The sequence below is a fragment of the Ascaphus truei genome, chromosome 7 (genome assembly GCF_040206685.1).
Source record: "Ascaphus truei isolate aAscTru1 chromosome 7, aAscTru1.hap1, whole genome shotgun sequence".
Lineage (NCBI taxonomy): Eukaryota > Metazoa > Chordata > Amphibia > Anura > Ascaphidae > Ascaphus > Ascaphus truei.
The window spans coordinates 3,369,652-3,390,176 of record NC_134489.1 but is presented as its reverse complement, the minus strand read 5'-3'; the positions used below and the strand labels follow the sequence as shown (position 1 = coordinate 3,390,176).

General features: G+C 43.5%; 1 protein-coding gene across 4 annotated transcripts in view; it reads right to left on the bottom strand.

Annotated features, from left to right (window-relative positions):
- The window catches only part of BICRA (BRD4 interacting chromatin remodeling complex associated protein), a 153,975-nt gene that overhangs the window by 38,788 nt on the left and 94,662 nt on the right, over nucleotides 1-20,525 (bottom strand). For all 4 annotated transcript variants that reach the window (XM_075606863.1, XM_075606861.1, XM_075606864.1 and 1 more), the window contains exons 2-3: nucleotides 17,635-17,680; nucleotides 15,096-15,138 (exon numbers count right to left, since the gene is read on the bottom strand). In XM_075606863.1, coding sequence (XP_075462978.1) covers nucleotides 15,096-15,138; nucleotides 17,635-17,675 — 84 coding nt within the window. In that variant the 5' untranslated portion in view covers nucleotides 17,676-17,680. The remainder of the gene's footprint in view (nucleotides 1-15,095; nucleotides 15,139-17,634; nucleotides 17,681-20,525) is intronic.

The following is a 20,525-nucleotide window of genomic DNA, read 5'->3' as shown; positions in this document are numbered from 1 at the left end:
AGGGTGTCAAGTTTGCTCAGGTGGGTTTGAGAGCCCGAGCCATATACTATGTCTCCATAGCCAATAATTGGCATTTGCAACTGCTGTGCTATACGCTTTCTGACCTAAGGAGACTTAGGGAGGATTTGTTCCTGTAAAGTACCCCTAGTTTGGCATAGGTCTTGGTTGTCAGGGTATCAATGTGCATCCCGAATGTTAAATGGGAGTCAAACCATAAGCCCAGGTATTTAAAACTAGTGACAGGTGTGCTATTGCTGCCAACTGGAAAAAGCTGGAGGCACCCACTATGGAACAATGGGAGTCGAGAATACAGGAGGTTATGAAGATGGAACAATTATCATACATAACCACTGACACAAGATTAACATTCGAACTCCTCTGGCGGTCATGGTCAGAGTTCACTGGTAATAGAACACCATGAAAAGTGCTGAAAGAGGATACATCTGCCATAGTAGGAATAATAGGGACAATTTGGATTAATACATTTGGGTTTGACTTGTCTCTAGATTGTTTTTTTTTAACTTATATTTTTATTGCAATTTTTCAAATATAAATGGGGAGGGGTACAAAAAGGGGGGATGGGGGGGAACAACCATTTTGTAAAAGAATTTCTACAGTCATCAACAGTCACATTACAACACATACATTGTTTTATAGTCCACAAATCATATTTTCCTCATCCCAAATCTGTGTTTCTATTACAATCCTATCCTATATCCCAAGGTTCCCATACTATAACAAACTTTCTTGTTGTATGATTCAGAAATTAGGTGAGTCTCTCCATTAGTTGGACATCATTGACCCAACTAATTATCTCTCTTCTGGAGGGCGGAAATGTTTTCTTCCACGCTGCTGATACAGCGCATCCAGCCGCCGTTAAAATATGTGTAATCAGTTTAACTGTATAATGGTTCAAATCCTTCATGGGTTTAGCCAGAATAATTAAAACTAGCGGCATCTTAATCGCTGACACCTCTTCTACTAATCTCAGAACGGACACCCAATATTTCTGCATAACTGGACAAAACCACCAAGTATGTGCTAAATCTCCTATCTGCCCACAACCCCTCCAGCATCTATCAGTAGCTTCCGGGAAAATTTGCTTTAACCTCTTGGAGGTATAATACAAACGCAGCAAAATGTTATATATATTCTGCTTCGTTACTGTACATATAGAGGTTTTGCATATATTGTCCCAAATATCTTCCCAGTCTCTTATTTCAGTCTGGAAGTCCAGGGCCCACTGTTCCATATATTTATGGTCCAGAGCAGATGTCCCCAACTCCAGTCCTCAAGGACCGCTAACAGTGCAGGATTTAAGGATAGCCTCTCATTAGCACAGGTGGCCCAATCATTTTGACTGAACCACCTGTGCTCTAGCAGGGATATCCGTAAAACCTGCACTGTTAGTGGTCCTTGAGGACTGGATTTGGGGACCTCTGGTCCAGAGAATCCCTTTGGGGGGTTAACCCCTGGTAAAGAGAGATCAGATGCTTTTGATATTTTTTTATTTTGCACAAATCTTCGAATCGTGTACAACCGGGGAATTCCTCCCTGTAAAAACTTTGTCTGACAAAATGTTGGACTTGCATATATTTGAACATCTCATTTGGAGGTAGACTGTATTTTCTAGTCAGTTCTTTAAAATACATCAACGTGTCTTTTTCTAATAGATCGCCCATCTCTAGGATTCCTCTCCTTCTCCATTGTTCAAAACCCTGGTCCTGAAATCCCGGCAGAAACCCTGGATTACCAAACAATGGAAGAAGCCTGGATGGGGTTAACATTACTTTATATTTTTTTTTTGCTAGCTGCCAAATTATAAGAGACAATCCGATTCCCTTCAGGTCTGAGTGACTCCCGGTACCAACCCCAGGGTTCGACCATAGCAAAGGCGGCAGACCAACCAGGTTTTTTAGCGAAATCTCCAAATCTACTCAAGTCCCTCTCAGGGAGTGCCAGAACACCAATTGTCTTAAATGAGATACTATATAATATTTTAGAATATTTGGTACTGCTATTCCGCCTTGTTCTTTCGACTCCAACATAATTGATCTGGCTACTCTTGGTTATGATTCCAGATATATTGCATAATTCGATTTTGATATTGGAAATGTCTGAAAATAGTAAAGAAGTCTGGGGAGAATATTCATCTTGACCCCAGGGATACGCCATAACCAGGAGATACAATGGGAATTCCAGACTTGTAGATCTTTTCTTATCTTAGAGAAAAGCTTGGGGTAGTTATATTTATATAGTGAGTTATAGTTTCCAGTGAGATAGATCCCCATATACTTTAAATGGGTCCTTTTCCACTTATAGTCAAAGTGGCCTTTATGAACCTCGGCCTCTCCTTCCATTAGCATTAGATTTAACGCTTGCGACTTTCCTACGTTAACTTTATATCCTGATAGATCTTCGAATCCACGGAGGGTAGATTGTAAATTCGGGACGGACACAAGGGGGTTTAGAGATGGTAAGGATAATATCATCCGCAAAAAGTGATATTTAATAGGTCTCGTCTTTTATTTCAATCCCTTATATATTTGGGGAAACTAATTGTTGCCGCAAGAGGCTCGATTGTCAAGGCAAAAAGAAGAGGAGAAAGAGGGCATCCCTTACTAGTTCCATTCTTAATTGTTATTAGATTCTTCTCTCCTCCTGGCAATTTCAGGGTGGCTGTCGTTGTCTGGTAAAGGGCACGGACGGCCTGTAAAAAAACCACTGAAAACTCAAATGCCTCTAGTGTTTTCAACCTATTAGCCAGAATTTTACTATAAATTTTCAAATCCATGTTATGTAGTGAGATTGGTCTATAGCTACCACAACATAAAGTGTCCTTACCCTCTTTGAGGACCAACAGTATGTATTAGTTTTCGTCATCTGTGAGGGGATTTGTTTTCTACTGAGAAAATCGTTAAATAAATCTAATAAATATGGTCCTAGGATTCCTATAAAATCCCTTCTCATTTTCATCGCATGTCGGGGATCAGAAAATAGGGAGAACAGCAGTGGATTCTGATGAAATCTTCCAAAGTTCTAGAGAACCCCAGTAAAATGGTTCAACAAAAATCTCTCGAAGGCAAAAGCAAACTTTGGTCTTTCATCTCCGAGCAACTGCACCCTCAGCCGATCTATTGTCCTCTGTGTCGTCGTCCCGAGGTCTTTATCAGTGGCTCAACCCATCCTTGGGGGCAGACCCTACGCTGAGAGGAAAGCTGTGATTCTTCGGGGTATCGGATCGAAATCTGGGTGACAGAATGGAAAGGTCCATCGGTAGCGAATACCCTCTTCTCTCAATTGTCATTCTGGACAGGTCCTGGAAAATTTGAATAGAGCTATTTTCAAATTCAATTAAGCCACTATTTCTGCAGCCTTTTATGATCCTCTCCTTGGTTGCAAATTGGTGGAGCCTTAGGACCACATCTCTGCTTCTCTTGGGGTTGTCAAATCTCGGTCCCAAGGCTCTGTGCACTCTATCCATTTTAAGATTGCCATCTTGCAACTGGGGATCAATTGATGTAAACAATCTTTTAAGATATGGCTGGAGGGCTTCCGCGGACACCGACTCAGGGACATGTCGAATTCGTAGGTTCTGATCTTCGCTCCCTGTTTTCCATATTGTCCCTTCCCTCCCTCATAGCTCTTATCTCCTCGTTGAGACGCAGGACCTCATCATCGGTATTTACTTGGTTTTGTAGGGAAATGTCCATCTTATTTTCAAGCTCCGTAGTTCTTTTAGATAGTTCAGAGACTCCTGTTTTAAATTTCCTTACAGCTCTATCCAGAGTTAACTGAAAACGTGCTTGCATTTCTTTAAGAAAAACATGTTGAGGTGGAGCAGGAAAGTCGCAAGTCAGCTCAGCTCCATCCACAATGCTGATTTAGGAGTGGGGAAAAGCCCTAAAATAAAACACCGAACCCTAGGGGAATACTCCCGAACACACCAGTGGGAGGCCGGGGTGGTGTGAAACGCCCGAACTGTACAGGGGCCTGTCGGAGACCGCCGATTTGCCTGTGGAGGAGACGTAGCTGCCGGGAGGCGAGGCGCGGCAACCATCTTGCCTGCCCCACCTTCAGTATCTGGTGATTGGGATCTCCGGTCGGTGGAGAGGGGCAGACAGGGTCACGACGGACTCATAAGCAGCGGAGCGAGTGACCGCCTGATGGGAGTCCCGGCGCGGCAGAGAGAGAGCCGCCGGTAGCGTGCACAGTAGCAACGTTGGGCCAGAGAGAGTCGAGTGGATATTTTGTCCCAGCGCTTGGCTGTAGAGCCGACGTAGCTTGCGGACCATACCACCCCGCGAGGGGTCCCACCTAACCATCCAAATGTGTTACAAAAACCTCCTAACTCAAAATAGAAAGCTACATTAGCAATAACCAAAGCTCTCAATCATGCTGACAAAATCTAGAAAACCAGACATCTCAGACTTTAAAAATAAACGCACAAACACAACCAGATGACAACGTCATGCTCGCACAGCAGGAGGAGGACCTGGATGAAGATATAGACCCGCGTATTTGTAATAAAATAAAATAAACAACAACTATATATAAACCTGACAAATACCTTCCTATTAGAGGTCCAGAAAGTTGTGGGAGAACTAAAAGGAGATATTGAACAGCTAGAGGAGCGTACCAATGATATGGAGACACACATGATTGAGGCTGCGACCGTGCAGGAGGATCTTATCCAGGAACTGATCCGAGTTAAAGAGAAGGTTGAGGAATTAGGAGAGTATCAAGAGAACCAGGATAATAGGTCGCGCAGAAACAATCTACGTCTACGAGGAACTCCGGAGACAATAACAGATCTCGTAGATTACGTGACCCGACTTTCTCATGTTGTGCCTTGATACTCCTCAAGCACGACTGCTTCTCGATAGAGTACACAGAGCCATACGTCCTACTGTAGACAGCTCAATCCGGATGTCCCTTGTGACGTTATCCTCAGATTACACTATTTTGATATAAAAGAGAGCATCATGGCAGCCTCGAGAAACCAAGAAGCAGTGAAATTAGAAGGTGTCAGGATCCCGATCTTTGCGGATCTATCCCCAGCAACGCTACAGAGGCGTAGAAACCTCAAGGCAGTAATGGAAATCTTGTGTGAACACAAGGTGAAATACAAATGGGGTTTTCCTTTCCATCTTATTGTCCTTAAAAATGGTCAACAGCATGCCATAAAAGAAATGGCGAAGGCACACAGATTAATGGAGAAGCTGGGTATTCAGACAGCAAAGTTTCAACAAGCTCCCGACGACTCTCTGGGAGAAAGGATGAAGTAAACGCCTTGGACTAGAGTGGGCACAAGGAACAAAACGCCAGGGCCAGAAGCACGCTCAAAGTGAACATACCGTTCACTTGGACACTTTAGGGAGCTGGAGTAAAAGCCGGTCAAACCATGCTTCCAAGGACCATCCAATACTAGTAGCAACTGATTGGTAAAGGTTGAGGTTCCAGAGGTGATCAGGACTAGCTGTAGAAACAGTGATAACCAAATGGGATGCTCAAGACCACTGTTCAAGACTTTATTCAGTAGTAAACTGTGGGTCGATTGGATAAGGGGTTGTTATGAGGTTACGCAGGTTTACAGCTAAACTATTTTATAGGTTTAATACTTAATAGTCTATAGCAAGGTTGTTAGGTGATGTTTTGGTTAGCTATGAAACTAACTGGTGAAGGTGGATGTAGAAGCAACACAGCAAGATTATAGTGAACTATTTTTTTTTTTTTTGCATGTTTTTGTATAGCGCTGCTAGTTATACGTAGCGCTTTACAGAGAAATTTTGCAGGCACAGGTACCTGCCCCGTGGAGCTTACAATCTATGTTTTTGGTGCCTGTGGCACAGGGAGATAAAGTGACTTGCCCATGGTCACAAGGAGCCGACACCGGGAATTGAACCAGGCTCCCCTGCTTCAAACTCTCAGTGCCAGTCAGTGTCTTTTACTCACTGAGCCACTCCCTCTCCCTAAATCAGACAGTATAAATCTGCACCGTAGCTATATAACATAACAGGAAGATTGCAAGTTGGATGGGCCTCCTGGGTAGGGCCTCCTGGGTAGGGCGAGTATCGCGTTGCCGTGTTATGCCCCCTTTTTAGTTTAAATTTATATGGCGCGTTGCTATATAGATATGTGCTATTGTTGTTGGACCACAAATAGGGTGCCAACAGACCACAAGCCCTCCTGGATTTCAGGGTGCCCCTTGGGTGTTTAACATGTGTTATATTTCTTGTTATATGTTCTGTTTTTTCCCTATGTGTTCCCTCACCCCATCCGCAATGATATATATCTCGACATCTGTTCAAGTCTGCTCATACTCCGAGGTCCCTCTCCACTCTGACTCGAGGGCGAAATACCAGGTTCTGGTTGTCTACAGAGCCAATATCATTTTCAGATAAAAATAAATATATATCCCTAAAACACTTGGTATGGCAGCATTACAAATTATCTCCTACAATGCAAAAGGCTTCAATAGTCCACACAAGTGTAAACTTGCCTTCACCAACTATAAAAAAAAAAGAGGATGCAGACGTGCTATTTCTTCAGGAGATGCATTTCACGCCCAAAATTTTTCCACAAACACATCACGCAGGTATTTCTATCATCAGCATCCACCAAAAAAGGGGGAGTAAAGCCAAATGTATCCTTTCAGCTTGAGACACTTAAAGATAAAGAGGGCAGATTTCTCTGCTTGTGGTTATGCTGGCGGGGTACAAGTTACATTAATCAACATCTACGCCTCAAATATGTCAAGGTCTTCCTTCTCCGAAAGTATATTCAACACAATAAGGAAGGTGGCAAAGGGTATTATCGTTTTAGGCGGGGACTTTAATACAGCTATGGATAGCGGACGAGATAGATCAGGACCCGCGCAGGGTGGGACAAATCTGAGAAATCCCCCAGAAATTAAAATCATTACAGATTTTATGAAGGAACACCAACTAGTCGATATCTGGAGGTCACTCAACCCTCTCAAAAAAGATTACACTTTCTATTCAGCCCCTCACAACACATACTCACAAATTAACTTTTTCCCAGTAGATGCGAGACTGCTATCACAACAAATACAGGCAAATATTGATAATATTACATGGTCAGACTATGCAATGATCAATATTATAATACCTAGGCTTTCTCCTGTAAGGGGCCCCAAGACAATGGTGATTGAATGAATCATTGCTATGTATACCAGAATTAGTGACAGAAATTGGGGGAGAAGTTCAATTTTTTTTTTTTGCATAAATTACACAGATGACCTCCCATTCACAACGATATGGGAGCCGCATAAAGCCTTTATTAGGGGCACCTTTATTAAAATTGCTTCGCGAAGGATGAAAGCCCGATCAAAACGAGAGCAGGATTTGACAAATAAACTTTTTGAGCTAGAGGCGGTACATAAAATTACTAACACCGCAGATGTGATGGTGTCACGCTGTTCTGCCCGCAGACCAGACTAACCCCCAATACTGAGGTGGAAAGTGAGTAACCACGCACCCTCAGTAGTGAGAGCGTGCCCGGAGTGAGGATTGGTTGTGTGAACAAGGTCAGGGGTACCAGGGTAGGTAAGGTACTTGCCAGATCCGGGCTTAGAGAAGGTGCCGTAGTAAGGTCCAAAGCCAGAGGTCGAGGATAACAGAGTTCCGGGAAGTGGAGGTCCAAGTGCCGAGTTCAAGGGGTCCGAGAGGTAAACGTGGTCGAGTGGACGCCGGGGTCATAGAGCCAGAGAGGGACGGAAGACAAGCCAAATCGGTAACGAAGCTGAAACTGAAAGAGAGCTAGGCACAGTGAGTAACAGCACAAGGCAGACGAACTATGCAGAGCGAGGTTGGAGAGGAACCACGGGGTTATAAAGTGAGGAGGACCAATGGGAGGAAGGGGCGGAGCAGAGGCGCGCCCAGGAGCCCTTTGTGATAGGGCAGGGGTTAATGGCCTGGTTAGTTGCAGGAAGGTGGTGGGAGGAGCTGAGCCTTAGAGCGGCGCTGGCCGGGGGGTGGGGTTACCTGGCCGGTGCAGTGCATAAATTAAGTTGTGCGGCGTGCGTCCTGTAAGTGAAGCAACCACGAGTCCGGCGTCGGTGGCGTGCGTGCAAGCCGCGGGGGGGCGGAGTAGCGGGCTGAGGTGCCAAGCAGGGATGGAGGAGACCGCAGCCAGCGGTACAGGTAAGGAAGGGCAGCGCCGAGGGCGGCGTGTGCCCCGAGTCCTGACAGATGGCCAAGATTATCCAGACCCGAGGCTAGCTAAACTTATGCCTTTCAGTTAAAACAGAGTGATGGTGTGGAAAAAGGCGCTAAAACTTCAAAACGTGATATTTCACTAAATAGTGACCAAATATACAATTGTGCATTATAAAAGTGTGAATACTTATGTGAATAACGTGATAAAATTAAGGTTGTAACTCCCTGCTCAAACCCTCTGGTGGGGTTTGTCTTCACTTTGCCCCAAATGTAGAAAGTTGCTATTTCACAATCCAGGAGGAGCATGTAAGGAGAGAAAACAACAACAATACAAATCTAAGTGCAGATTATTTCTTATATGCCTGCCTCGAGACTAGATCCCAATGTGTCGGATACACAGTTTGGAAACACAGAATATAAAGTGGCGTTGTTCGCGGACGACATACTAATGCAGATTACTAGACCACTCACTACTCTCCCCAATCTTTTTCTAGCACTTGGGCAATTTGGTAGTATATCAGGCTTCAAAATCAATCAATCAGTCAAAATCGCTAGCCCTGACTATCAATTTGACCCATGACCTGATCAAACTTCTGAGTATTAACTTAAAATTTACATGGCGCACAAACTATGTACCATACCTAGGGGTAAATCTTACAAAATCCGCCCAGACAATCTACAAATATAACTAACCCCAACAAATTCGTAAACTCAAAAATGATTTAGAAGAATGGGATAGATATTGTATCTCCTGGATAGGTAGGATTACGGCAGTCAAGATGACTCCTTGACTACAGCGGTCCGGGCCTTAGATACAGATATAACCAGTCTTCAGCGCAGTATTGCTATGTTCATATGGTCAGGTAAAAGGTCCAGAATTCTAAGTACTATACAACAGAGAACCTCGAAGCTAGGAGGTCTTGCTGTGCCCAATCTGTGAAAATATTCTCAGGCCTCTGCAGCAGACCCAGCTACTCCTCTGGAACTCAGCAAGTGGTATGAGAGCATGAGTTGATATAGAGGACCATGTTTGTGCCCCGGCAAAATTAGACACCTTGCTATGGCTGGACAGCCAGGAGCAGTAGCAAACCCAATGATTAAACATTCAGTGGCAAAAATTCTAGTATTATCCCGCTTTTGTATAAACCAGAGTTTGCCCCAGGAATGGAGGAAGGCGGTTTTGAAGCCTGGAAAAGAGGTGGTGTAACGGATCAGGCACATGATATCTGATAGAGAGATTAGGGGTTTTCTGGGGCTTCAGGACAAGGCTGATCTACAGCATGGAGAGGTGTTTGATGGGGCTTGATCCAGAGCTAGCATTGCTTTAAAAATAGATAAGGGGATTTAGAAAGATCTACAGTAGGTGGAGGAAAGATTTTGGACATAGGAATAGGAATGGGTGCTGAGATGCAATTCTAAGAATGTCGTGATAATCTTCCCTTTTCGCCCCCCCTCCCCCCCCCGTTAGTTGTTGTGTTCTATCCCTCATGGATGTCCCCTCCCCTCCCTGAATGGTTGACCCATATAATTTCCGTGTAATACTGTGACTACGAATATTTGCTGGGTTAAGTTCCCGGTGTTAAAAAACAACTGTCGATATATTGTAATGATTAACAGCTTTCCTTATCCTTTTTTCCCTTCTATACTCCAATAATAATTTTACGTAAAAAAAAAAAAAAAAAAATCTGTCTAAGGCTGCGGCCAGGCAGGGAGCGAGCGCACTGGCGCTCATGGGCGGTGACGTCACACACTCTGCTTGGTCGTGCTTTTCCTGGCCAGCTAGTTGAGCACGGCCGGGGGGTGGGGGTGGCCATGATGACACGGAGCTGGTTCGCTTTCATTTGGCGAACCGCTCATGTGATGCGTCAACGAGCGGCACAATCAAATTTGCTTGGTTCGGCAAGCAGCTAAGCACCGTGCATGCGCAGGCGCTTGCGCTGGTCACACACATTGCAAAATGTGTTTCAACGCGGGCAGCGCGAGCCCGATCAACGTCACCCTGGACGAGGCCAATCTGATTTCTGATGCTTTTAGTATTGCATCCTTTCGTCTTTCCCAGGGCTCCAGCACTCAAATACCTTCACTGTGCCAAAATATTTTCCTATCTCTGAAAAGTCACCCTTCCTAAAACAAATCTATAAAACACTAGTTTTTGTATGGTATGACGTAGCTTCTGTCTTTACACGAAACCACACTGATTTACTGGAACCTAAATTCATACCCACTCTTAAATCTAATCATCTGGTCCATTTGTAGGTCTGGATTCTTGTATTACTTCCCCAAAAGTGGGTTCCCTCACCAATTGCATGAGAGATGCCCACTGCAAGGAAACCAGGATGTCACAGTTTCTGGCTGAACCCAAAACAGACTCACCCCAGTCCACATAAAGCACATAAAGCAATTTAAAGTCTCCTGCGGTAATGCTCCTAATCTCCCCGGTAATTGCCATCTTAATGATGTCCTCTATTAAAAAACCCTGACCAATTCCTCTTCCTTTGCTGGGGGTCTGCCTAGTACGAATAACAACCTTTTCATCAGTTTCTAGGGTTACCCCAAAGTGCCCCAGGCTTATCTTCAGTTCCTTGTACAAACATAGCTTTCATACATACGCTTCCATATACTGATCTGCGTGGTTGATTTCAAGTGCTGGTTGTTTGAAGTGTGCAGTTAGATCCAGAAGCAGTTTGAACAAGGAAGCGGTAAAACAAGGTACAGTATATTGAAGTACAGTTATTGTTAATACTTATAAACTTCATAGTTGCTAGAATGAGCAGGATTGAAAATGCAACTCAATGCACATCTTGCCACATGTATGTGCACTTGGAGCAGCTACTCCAAGGAGCATACCGCTGTGAGAAGTGTGAGCGGGTGGTCTCTTCAGAGTCAGAGATTGCTGATCTGAAGAGGCAACTTACAATATTGAGGGACATTGGCAATCTTGAAGGGGTTTAGAGCTCACTGAGCAGGCCCTTGCTTTGACTAGTGGTGCAGATGGTAGGGCTGTTAGTGAGGAGCAGGTAGGTAGCTGGGTAACAGAAGGGGAAGCAGGGGCAATAAGGAGAGGGAGGTCATTTCTGAGCTAACCCAGCCCAATAAATTTGCCATATTGAATGAAGATATTGGGAGTATCAGGGCAGAAATGGCAAGGCTGGGGGAGACTGATTCCTCAGGAATAGTTCCTCCAGCACAGTGGGGACTCAGGATGCTCAGATACCAAGAAAGATTGTGGTGGTAGGGGACTCCATTATTAGGAAGGTAGATAGGTCAAATCTGTTGCCATGACCGCATGAACCGAACAGTTTGTTGTCTCCTGGGTGCTTGGGTTCGGCACATTGGGGATCTGGTAGACAGATTGTTGGGGGGGGGGCTAATGCAAGAAGACTGACAGATAAAATGGGGGAGCTTGAATTAATAGCTGCAAGGGAGCAGTATGATATCATAGGCATTACTGAAACATGGTGGGATGAAACTCATGACTGGACAGTTAATTTAGAGGGTTATTCCCTTTTTCGGAAGGATCGAACAAATAGAAGGGGAGGTGGAGTATGTTTATATGTTAATCTGGGTCTAAAACCTATTATAAGGGATGATGTTTATGAAGGGAATGATGAAAATGTAGAGACTTTGTGGATAGAAATTAGCAGTGGAAGAAAAAGTATAAAGAAATTCTTTGTAGGGATATGCTATAAACCCCCAAATATCGATGAGATTGAGGAAGCTAAAATACTTTTGCAAATGGAGAAGGCATCAAAACTGGGTCATGTTTGCATAATGGGGGATTTTAATTATCCAGACATGGACTGGGGCAATGAGATTAGCATTACAACAAAAGGAAACAGGTTTTTGGGGGTGTTTAAAGACTATTATATGACCCAAATTATTGAGGAACCAACCAGGAGAGGGGCAATACTGGATTTGGTCATATCAAACAATGTGGAAGTAATAACAAATATTCTAGTCCTGGAACATTTGGGAAACAGTGATCATAACATGATCTCATTTGAAATAAATTATCAAAAAACAGATTACTTGGGATCAACAAAGACCTTAAACTTTAGAAAGGCAGATTTTAATAAACTGAGGTCTAATCTACAAATAATACACTGGGATGATGTTTTTGCAGGGAAAATGTAGAAGATAAATGGGCCGTCTTTAAAACATTTTTAGAAAAGCACACGTATCAGTGTATACCCTTGGGTAATAAGTATAAAAGAAATAAGTCAAAACCATTGTGGCTAAATAAACAGGTAGAGGAGGAAATGGACAAGAAGAGGAAGGCGTTTAGATCCTTTAAGTCAGAAAGGACGGAGACATCGTATCAGAATTAATGTAAAAAAAATTGTAAAAGGGCAATCAAATTAGCAGAAATGGATAATGAAAAAAGGATTGCAATAGAAAGTAAGGTCAACCCTAAAAAGTTCTTTAAGTACCTTAATAACAAAAAAATGAGAAAAGAAAATATAGGACCCTTTCAGTGTGAGATGGGTAGGCAGATTATTGGAAATAAGGAAAAAGCAGAGGTATTAAACAAATTCTTTACCTCTGTATTTACCAGGGAAGAATCAAGTTCAATAGTAGTACCGCAGGAGGAAGCCACAACCTCCATATAAATGAACAATTGGTTAACTGAGGGAGAAGTTCATAAGCGACTTGAAAAAATTAAAGTAAATAAGGCACCTGGCCCCAATGGCATACATCCAAGAGTTCTCAAGGAGTTAAGCTCAGTAATAGCGAAACCATTATATTTAATATTCAAGAACTCCATTTCCACAGGCTCAGTACCACAAGATTGACGTAAAGCAGATGTGGTGCCTATATTAAAAAGGGAGCTAGATCACAACCGGCGAATTACAGACCTGTATGCCTGACTTCAATAGTGGGGAAACTACTTGAAGGTTTAATACGGGATAATATTCAGGAATACCTAATGAAAAACAAAATTATTAGTAATAATCAGCATGTTTTTATGAAGGATAGATCATGCCAAACTAACCTTATTTGTTTCTTTGAGGAGGTAAGTAGGAATTTAGACCAGGGTAATGCAGTTGATGTGGTTTACTTAGATTTTGCAAAAGCTTTTGATACGGTTCCACACAAGAGGTTGGTGTACAAAATAAAGCAAATTGGTCTCAGTAATAATGTATGCACCTGGATTGAAAACTGGTTAAAGGACAGACAACAGAGGGTTGTCATAAATGGAACTTTTTCAGGTTGGGCTAAAGTCGTGAGTGGAGTACCTCAGGGATCGGTACTGGACCCCCTGCTTTTTAACTTGTTTATTAATGACCTTGAGGTTGGCATCGAGAGCAAAGTCTCCATCTTTGCTGATACTAAATTGTGTAAGGTAGTAGAATCAGAGCAGGATGTAATTTCCCACCAGGACGACTTGGAGAGACTGTAAACGTGGGCAGGTAACTGGCAGATGAGGTTTGATACAGATAAATGTAAGGTTTGCATTTGGGATGCAAGAATAAACAGACGACTTACAAATTAAATGGAGATATATTGGGGGAATCCTTGATGGAGAAGGATTTAGGAGGGCTTGTAGACTGCAGGCTTAGCAATAGTGCCCAATGTCATGCAGTAGCTGCAAAGGCAAACAAGATCTTGTCTTGCATTAAACGGGCAATGGATGGAAGCAAAGTAAACATAATTATGCCCCTTTACAAAGCATTAGTAAGACCACACCTTGAATATGGAGTACAATATTGGGCACCACTCCTTAGAAAAGACATTATGGAACTAGAGAGAGTGCAGAAAAGAGCCACAAAATTAATAAAGGAGATGGACAATCTAACTTATGAGGAGAGGCTATCTAAATTAGATTTATTTACATTAGAAAAGAGGCGTCTAAGAGGGGTATGATAACTATATACAAATATATTTGGGGACAATACAAGGAGCTTTCAAATGAACTATTCATCCCATGGGCAGTACTAAGGACTCGGGGCCATCTCTTTAGGTTGGAGGAAAGGAGATTTCACCAGCAACAAAGGAAAGGGTTCTTCATAGTAAGGGCAGTTAAAATGTGGAATTCATTACCCATGGAGACTGTGATGGCAGATACAATAGATTTGTTCAAAAAAAAGGTTGGACATCTTTTTAGAAAGAAAAGGTATACGGTAGGCATGCACAACTCCAGTCCTCGAGGGCCGCAAACAGGCCACTAATCAAGCCAGCTGTGCTTAAGTAGGGATATCTTAAAAACCTGGCCTGTTGGCGGCCCTCGAGGACTGGAGTTGTGCAGGCCTGGTTTACAGGGATATACCAAATAAGTACACATGGGAAGGATGTTCATTACTAGGGATCAATTCTTGGAGTCAGGAAGGAATTTACTTTTCCCCTTATGAGATATCATTGGATGATATGACACTGGGGTTTTTTGTTTGCCTTCCTCTGGATCAATAAGTAAGTATAGATATAGGATAAAGTATCTGTTGTCAAAATTTAGCATAGGTTGAACTTGATGGACGTACGTCTTTTTTCAACCTCATCTACTATGTAACTATATTGTTCGTCACAAAAGGGCAATTCCTCCCCCTCCCTTCCTACCCTTCCCCTCCCTTCCTACCCTTTCTAAATAAGAGCATAAACTGACATTGCTATTTTCTTTGTACCATGAGTCTGTGTTAGCCAAAATATCCAATTCATCCCATGTAATTATGGCAATTAGTTCTATGATTTTATTTAAGACATTTAGTACAAATAGCCTAAAGACAAATATATTTAATAAGATTATAAAAATAATAACAATGAGAAATCCATATTTCCCGATGTCTCTCAACCTCCATGTTTAGTGCCTGACAATTGTGCTAAGATTCAGTTATTCTGAAACATGTTTTCACCCTGAACCCTTTATCTTTTTTTCAAAGGGTCTACATTATACCCCTCCACCCTTCCCCCCTCCCCACTCACCTTATCAGATCCATGTAAGAAGTCATTCAGAGCTTGGGGGTCACTGCAAAGTGTCAAAAACAGTTGTTAGAGAACATCTTAAAATCAACATTTACTGTATTATTTCCCCACCCTTGCCTAAACGCCTAAAATATTGAAGCTCATCATTAACACATTTGCATAATACTGTCTGCACTAGTCTCTAAATGTATTTTAGTATATCTAGAATACACATCTCTGTTTATTTTACTGACATCACTAGGCTGAGCGAGGGATACACGTCTGGTTTTTTTATTTTAGCACCTCTGAATTATTCTATACAGACATTTTTGGTTTGCATAACATAGAACTATATACAATCATAGTGAACCGGATTCCTTCAACAACACTGCTTATAAACAGTTTAAACCATCTCTGCTTGGTTTTGTGATTATATCCTTAAAATTATGGGAACATTTATTTTATTGGTTACTAGGCTGCTACGGGGTTGTACTATGGATGTACACATTTTTTTCAGCCTATGTTTTTCTTTACTTAATAGAACTAATTGTTAATGCTCATTAATAACACAAAAAACCCTGGTAATATTGCAAAATATAAGAATGGTAGTTAAAGATAATAAATAAAGTATATTGTGTACTAAAGCATAGATTAAATTACACATTGGTTGCTCTATTCACATGATCAAAGTAAAAGAACATTGTGGTTCATAAAATGGGATTGTATGAGCCAAGATACATTCACAGCAAGCCTTACTATCCAGGTCCCTAATGTATACTCACTCGTGTGCATATAGACACAGCCCAGTGAAAATATCATATTCATATAGCCTATATCTTTTGGGAAACTAGTGTATCAGGTTGTCAACACCTTGTTAAACAGGAAGCCTAAGGACCGCTCTGAAAGTGAAGCTGTATTCCCCAACTACAGAGAACCAAGATAATTCGGCAGATTATTGTGTAAGGAATCAGGGATCACGTCCCTTACAGCGCGCTCCTTCCTTACCTGCCTCCTCGCGCAGAGCCACGAACCACATGGCGCGAGCACGGATAGCATCGAGGGACGCCGCGGGAACTGGTCCCGCCTCACGACTGAGCTGCACGTCGGCGTCGCACAGCGCGCACACGTGACATGTGTACAGCTCGCTCCAGCTGCTCATCTGCCTACTATCAACCTCACCTGTTTCCTGCACCTATCCACCTATCCCTGCCTCCGTAGGGGCGCACCTCCGCTCCACCCCTCTCTCTCTCTCATTGGTCCATCTCCCTATTTATGCTCAGCTGTGCCACTGGCACTTTGGCTGAGCATAGCTCGTGTTACGTCGTGTATCACCCTTCCTGGTGTTCCTAGCCTTGCCCCACCTTGTTCTTCTTCTCAGTATACCGTCCCGGCTTATTTCTTGGATTCCGTATCTCTGGCTTACTGACCCTGGCTTACATCTGACCCTCCGCATCTCTCCAACCCTGACCACGGCACCCGGACCTTGACTATTCTATTATCTCCGATCCCGACCTCGGCAAACATCAAGCCCACCCTGACCTCTCCATTCCCGACCCAGCTATCTTGACCATCCACTCTCCAGACGTGCCCCCGTGGCTGTGGGCGGCGTTCATACCCATTCCCGCCTTGTTTGTGGTGAGCACAGCGTTACAGATTGGGCTTTCAATAAAAGGCTGTACTAAGCAGGTAAGAAAATAGAATGTTATAACAGCATCATACTGACTTTCAGGCAGTCCTTGCTTGAAAAGTGGAGATATATGTTTCTGCTGAAGATCAGTCACTTGAAGGTTGGATATGTTGATTTTCCAACATTGGAGTACCTTTTTCCAATGTGTGTAAATACGCGCGCACGATTACGATGCAGCAGTGTAAGTTTACAACGCATCTGTCTTATTTTCTATATATGTAGCACGTGCAATATATGCTTAAAGGGGTATTCCAGACTCTGTGGTCTCGCTACTGCCACTGCACAGCAGATGCCAAGATGCTGCTGCCAGGTTTCATGCGTCTCTCTCTTCCCTTTATTGAGAGTATGTTAAGTTGCTAGGTACTTGTCTGTGGTCTCACACCCTCCTATTATGCCACGAGACTCTGTAGGCCTCAGCCGAGAACAAGAAACAGACCACCAGACGATTAATAAAAACATGAAAGGGTGGTTGGAATGGAAGGGAAATCCATGACAGATATGCCAGGATCATTAAAACCCATCTACAGGTTCAAAGATAATGACTCTCCATAAAAAGCAATTGGCATTAATCGGCTGAAAACTGGCTTTCAGGTGAACAGTTGGTAATGATCATTACACTTCAGTGAATAGATTCATAATTGAGATACGCAGGGGAAGGTGTAGAGGGGTACAGAGAGGTTTGGGGACCACGTTTATGAAGTAAATAAAAGAACCTGTAAGCATACACATATGAAATGTGCTCCTTTGTATTTGGTCTTAAGAAATCTGACTAAAACCTTTGCTTATAGATATGAGGAACAGGTCTTTCCAAGAGGCTTTAAAGATTTGGAGCAATAAATGTGCATTGAACTCAGGATCTACGGAGCAACTCACCAAATCACGTCTAGCAAGCACCGGCCATCTTCATCGTCCATGTCAACTGCAAAAGGAAAAAGAGAGGGAAGTCACTTAAAGTGGAGAGGAAGAAAAGACAAACCATTCAAAGCTTGTTCCTGATCCACACACTAAGGATATTCCCAAGGAAAGGGGGGGAGGGGAGTGGGGGTGTGTGTGTGTGTGTGTGTGTGTGTGTGTGTGTGTGTGTGTGTGTGTGTGTGTGTGTGTGTGTGTGTGTGTGTGTGTGTGTGTGTGTGTATATATTTATTATTTATACGCGCTCTGTTACACTTTTGTTCTTCAAGAAAAAATATACAATTTGATGTCAGATAAGAACCACTTGGATCAACTAGTCTGCCCATTTTCCTATCCCCTGAGAACATTCAGACACTACATGAATCTTGGCTCTCTTTCATATTTCGGATAGCCTTCTGTCTATCCCAAGCAGAGGTGAATTCATAAAATACATTTAATATCACACACACTATAGTGTTAATAATTAGAGGATCAGCATACTTATTCAACTTATTTTCATACAGATATTAAAAAAGCCTTCATCAAAAAAAATACAAAATCAACTGTCTTCATAGAGAATTGCAACCACACTTTCATTGCTGCATTTTGGGTCATTCACTGGTAGGGTTGCCAGGTGTCCGGAATTGAACCGGACAGCCCGGTCTTTGGTTAGTCTGTCTGGTAAAAAAAGAGAGATTATACTGGACTTGTATGTGTCCATTATTACCTCTCCAGACTTAGTGAGGGCGTACGTGCCCGAGCGCACACGCGTGGCCATGCAGATTCACTGAAGTAAATGCGCCAAGCGCGCTCTGCAGCAGCGTGGACGCAGCCTTAGTAACCAATCGCGGGATTTCCCCCGAGAAGGGGTAGAGCAGGGCTGCTGCTGCTAGGGAGGCCGAGCAGCTTCCTCCATTGTGATAGGCTGCATTACACAGCAGCAGCCAATCAGGATGGAGGTGGCAGGAGCCTGGGGGTGGGGCCAAAGAGCAGAGGAAAAGCATGGAGCAGAGAGAGGTGAGGCTGTGTCCTGCGTGTCTCCTGCCTGTGTCCTGTATGTATTTGTTCTGTTTTGTCCTGGTGTGTGTGTGTGTGTGTGTGTGTATTTGTACTTGTACTGTTGTGTGTGTGTGTGTGTGTGTTTTCTCTGGCAGTCCTGTGGGGGTGATAATGACACGGGGGGGGGGGAGAGAGGGTGAGAGGATGAAGGGAGGGGGGTGAGAAGATGAAGGGAAGGGGGGGCGAGAGGATGAATGGAGGGGGATGAGAGAGGATGAAGGGAGGGGGGATGACAGAGGATGAAGGGAGGGGGATGAGAGAGGATGAAGGGACGGGGTGAGAAGATGAAGGGAGGGGGGTGAGAAGATGAAGGGAGGGGGGATGAGAGAGAATGAAGGGAGGGGGTGAGAGGACGAGGGGGTGGGAGGGTGAGAGGATAAGGGAAAGAGGATGAGGAGGGGTGCAACAATCTAGGAATGTGTGGGAGGAGTAGTAAGATCAGTATTGCTCGCCATGTACAGTATGACTGCAGGTCAGTTATTTATAAATGATCTGACCTTTACGTCATTTATTTTAAATGTCACTCAAAGCATGCACCAATTTGCACTATTTCATATTCTATTTCCTAAAAAAATCCTCAGAGGGGCGCTCCCTCCCAAGACTCCTCCCCAGATTTTTTTACGACATAGAATATAAATTGGTGAACACGGAGTGAAATTTAGAAAAAATTACATAACAGTCAGGTCTTTTATAAATAACATTGTTCCCCACCAACGCTTCTCGCGCGTCGCACCTTTCACCATTGTGTCCAGTATTTTTGGACAAGCCACCTGGCCGCCCTATTCACTGACTTGCATTGGAATGAAGAAAAAATAACGCATCTTCAGTCAAGTATTATAAAATGTCATTTTAAAACAGAAGTGAATAATTAGAAGAAAAAATCCACATCATAACCCCTTTAAAAAAACAAAAAAAAAACAATTTGTGGCTCGGCTGATAAACAAGGGAATAAATCAAGGCTCACAAGAGAAATATAGATAATGCAGACATTATCCATATAGTTTATACATTCTGTACAGACAGCAGATTGATTCATTTGACCACCATACTGATCATTGTAGTAGTGAATGACAGGCTGTCTTCTCAGCATTGAATGTGTTATGTATTCCACTCGGGGTACTCTGTATTTTCAAATAAACCTACCCGTGCTAAACTCTGTAAGCTCTCTGTTTAAGGCTGCGGCCACGCTTGCTAGCGCTGAGCGTGCTGACCGCACGATGCTTGCCGAGGCTAGTTTCGTCACGGATGCTCACCCACGCTTGGCGCAAACCAAAAAATAGACTTTTAACCGTGCTCAACTTACCCCGCAATGACCACCCTGTGCGTGCTTGCGAAATAGCGTGGACACCCAGCGCTCATGATTGGAGAGCTGGCGACGTCACCGCTCTCAAGCATAAGCGCGGTCAGCGCTAGCGTGGCCGCAGCCTTACACTGTAGCCATGAGACCTCTGGGCGGTATCTAACGACATTAGACAGCACTTGTCTTTATTTCCCTTTACACCAGCGCACGACATGCTAATTTCTGGCACGGTCGGAGCTGGGTGCTTACTTTGTTCTGGAAGCCGCGAGATTTGGCTCCTTGCCACTCCCGGGCACGGGCTGGAGAGGTTTCAGTTACAAGCCCGGAAGTGCATTCTTGTTTGCCATGCAATGTGCACTGCAGCTGTAAGGGGTCTGCGCAGGGTGGCAAATTTGTTTTTGCTGTAACAACAATGCCGCTAACGGAAAGACACACGAACAGCTGCCTTGTATGAAGCTCAGAACAAGATTCTCTTTATGCTCTCCCCTTCAGCAAATGAAAAGGTGGATTCGCC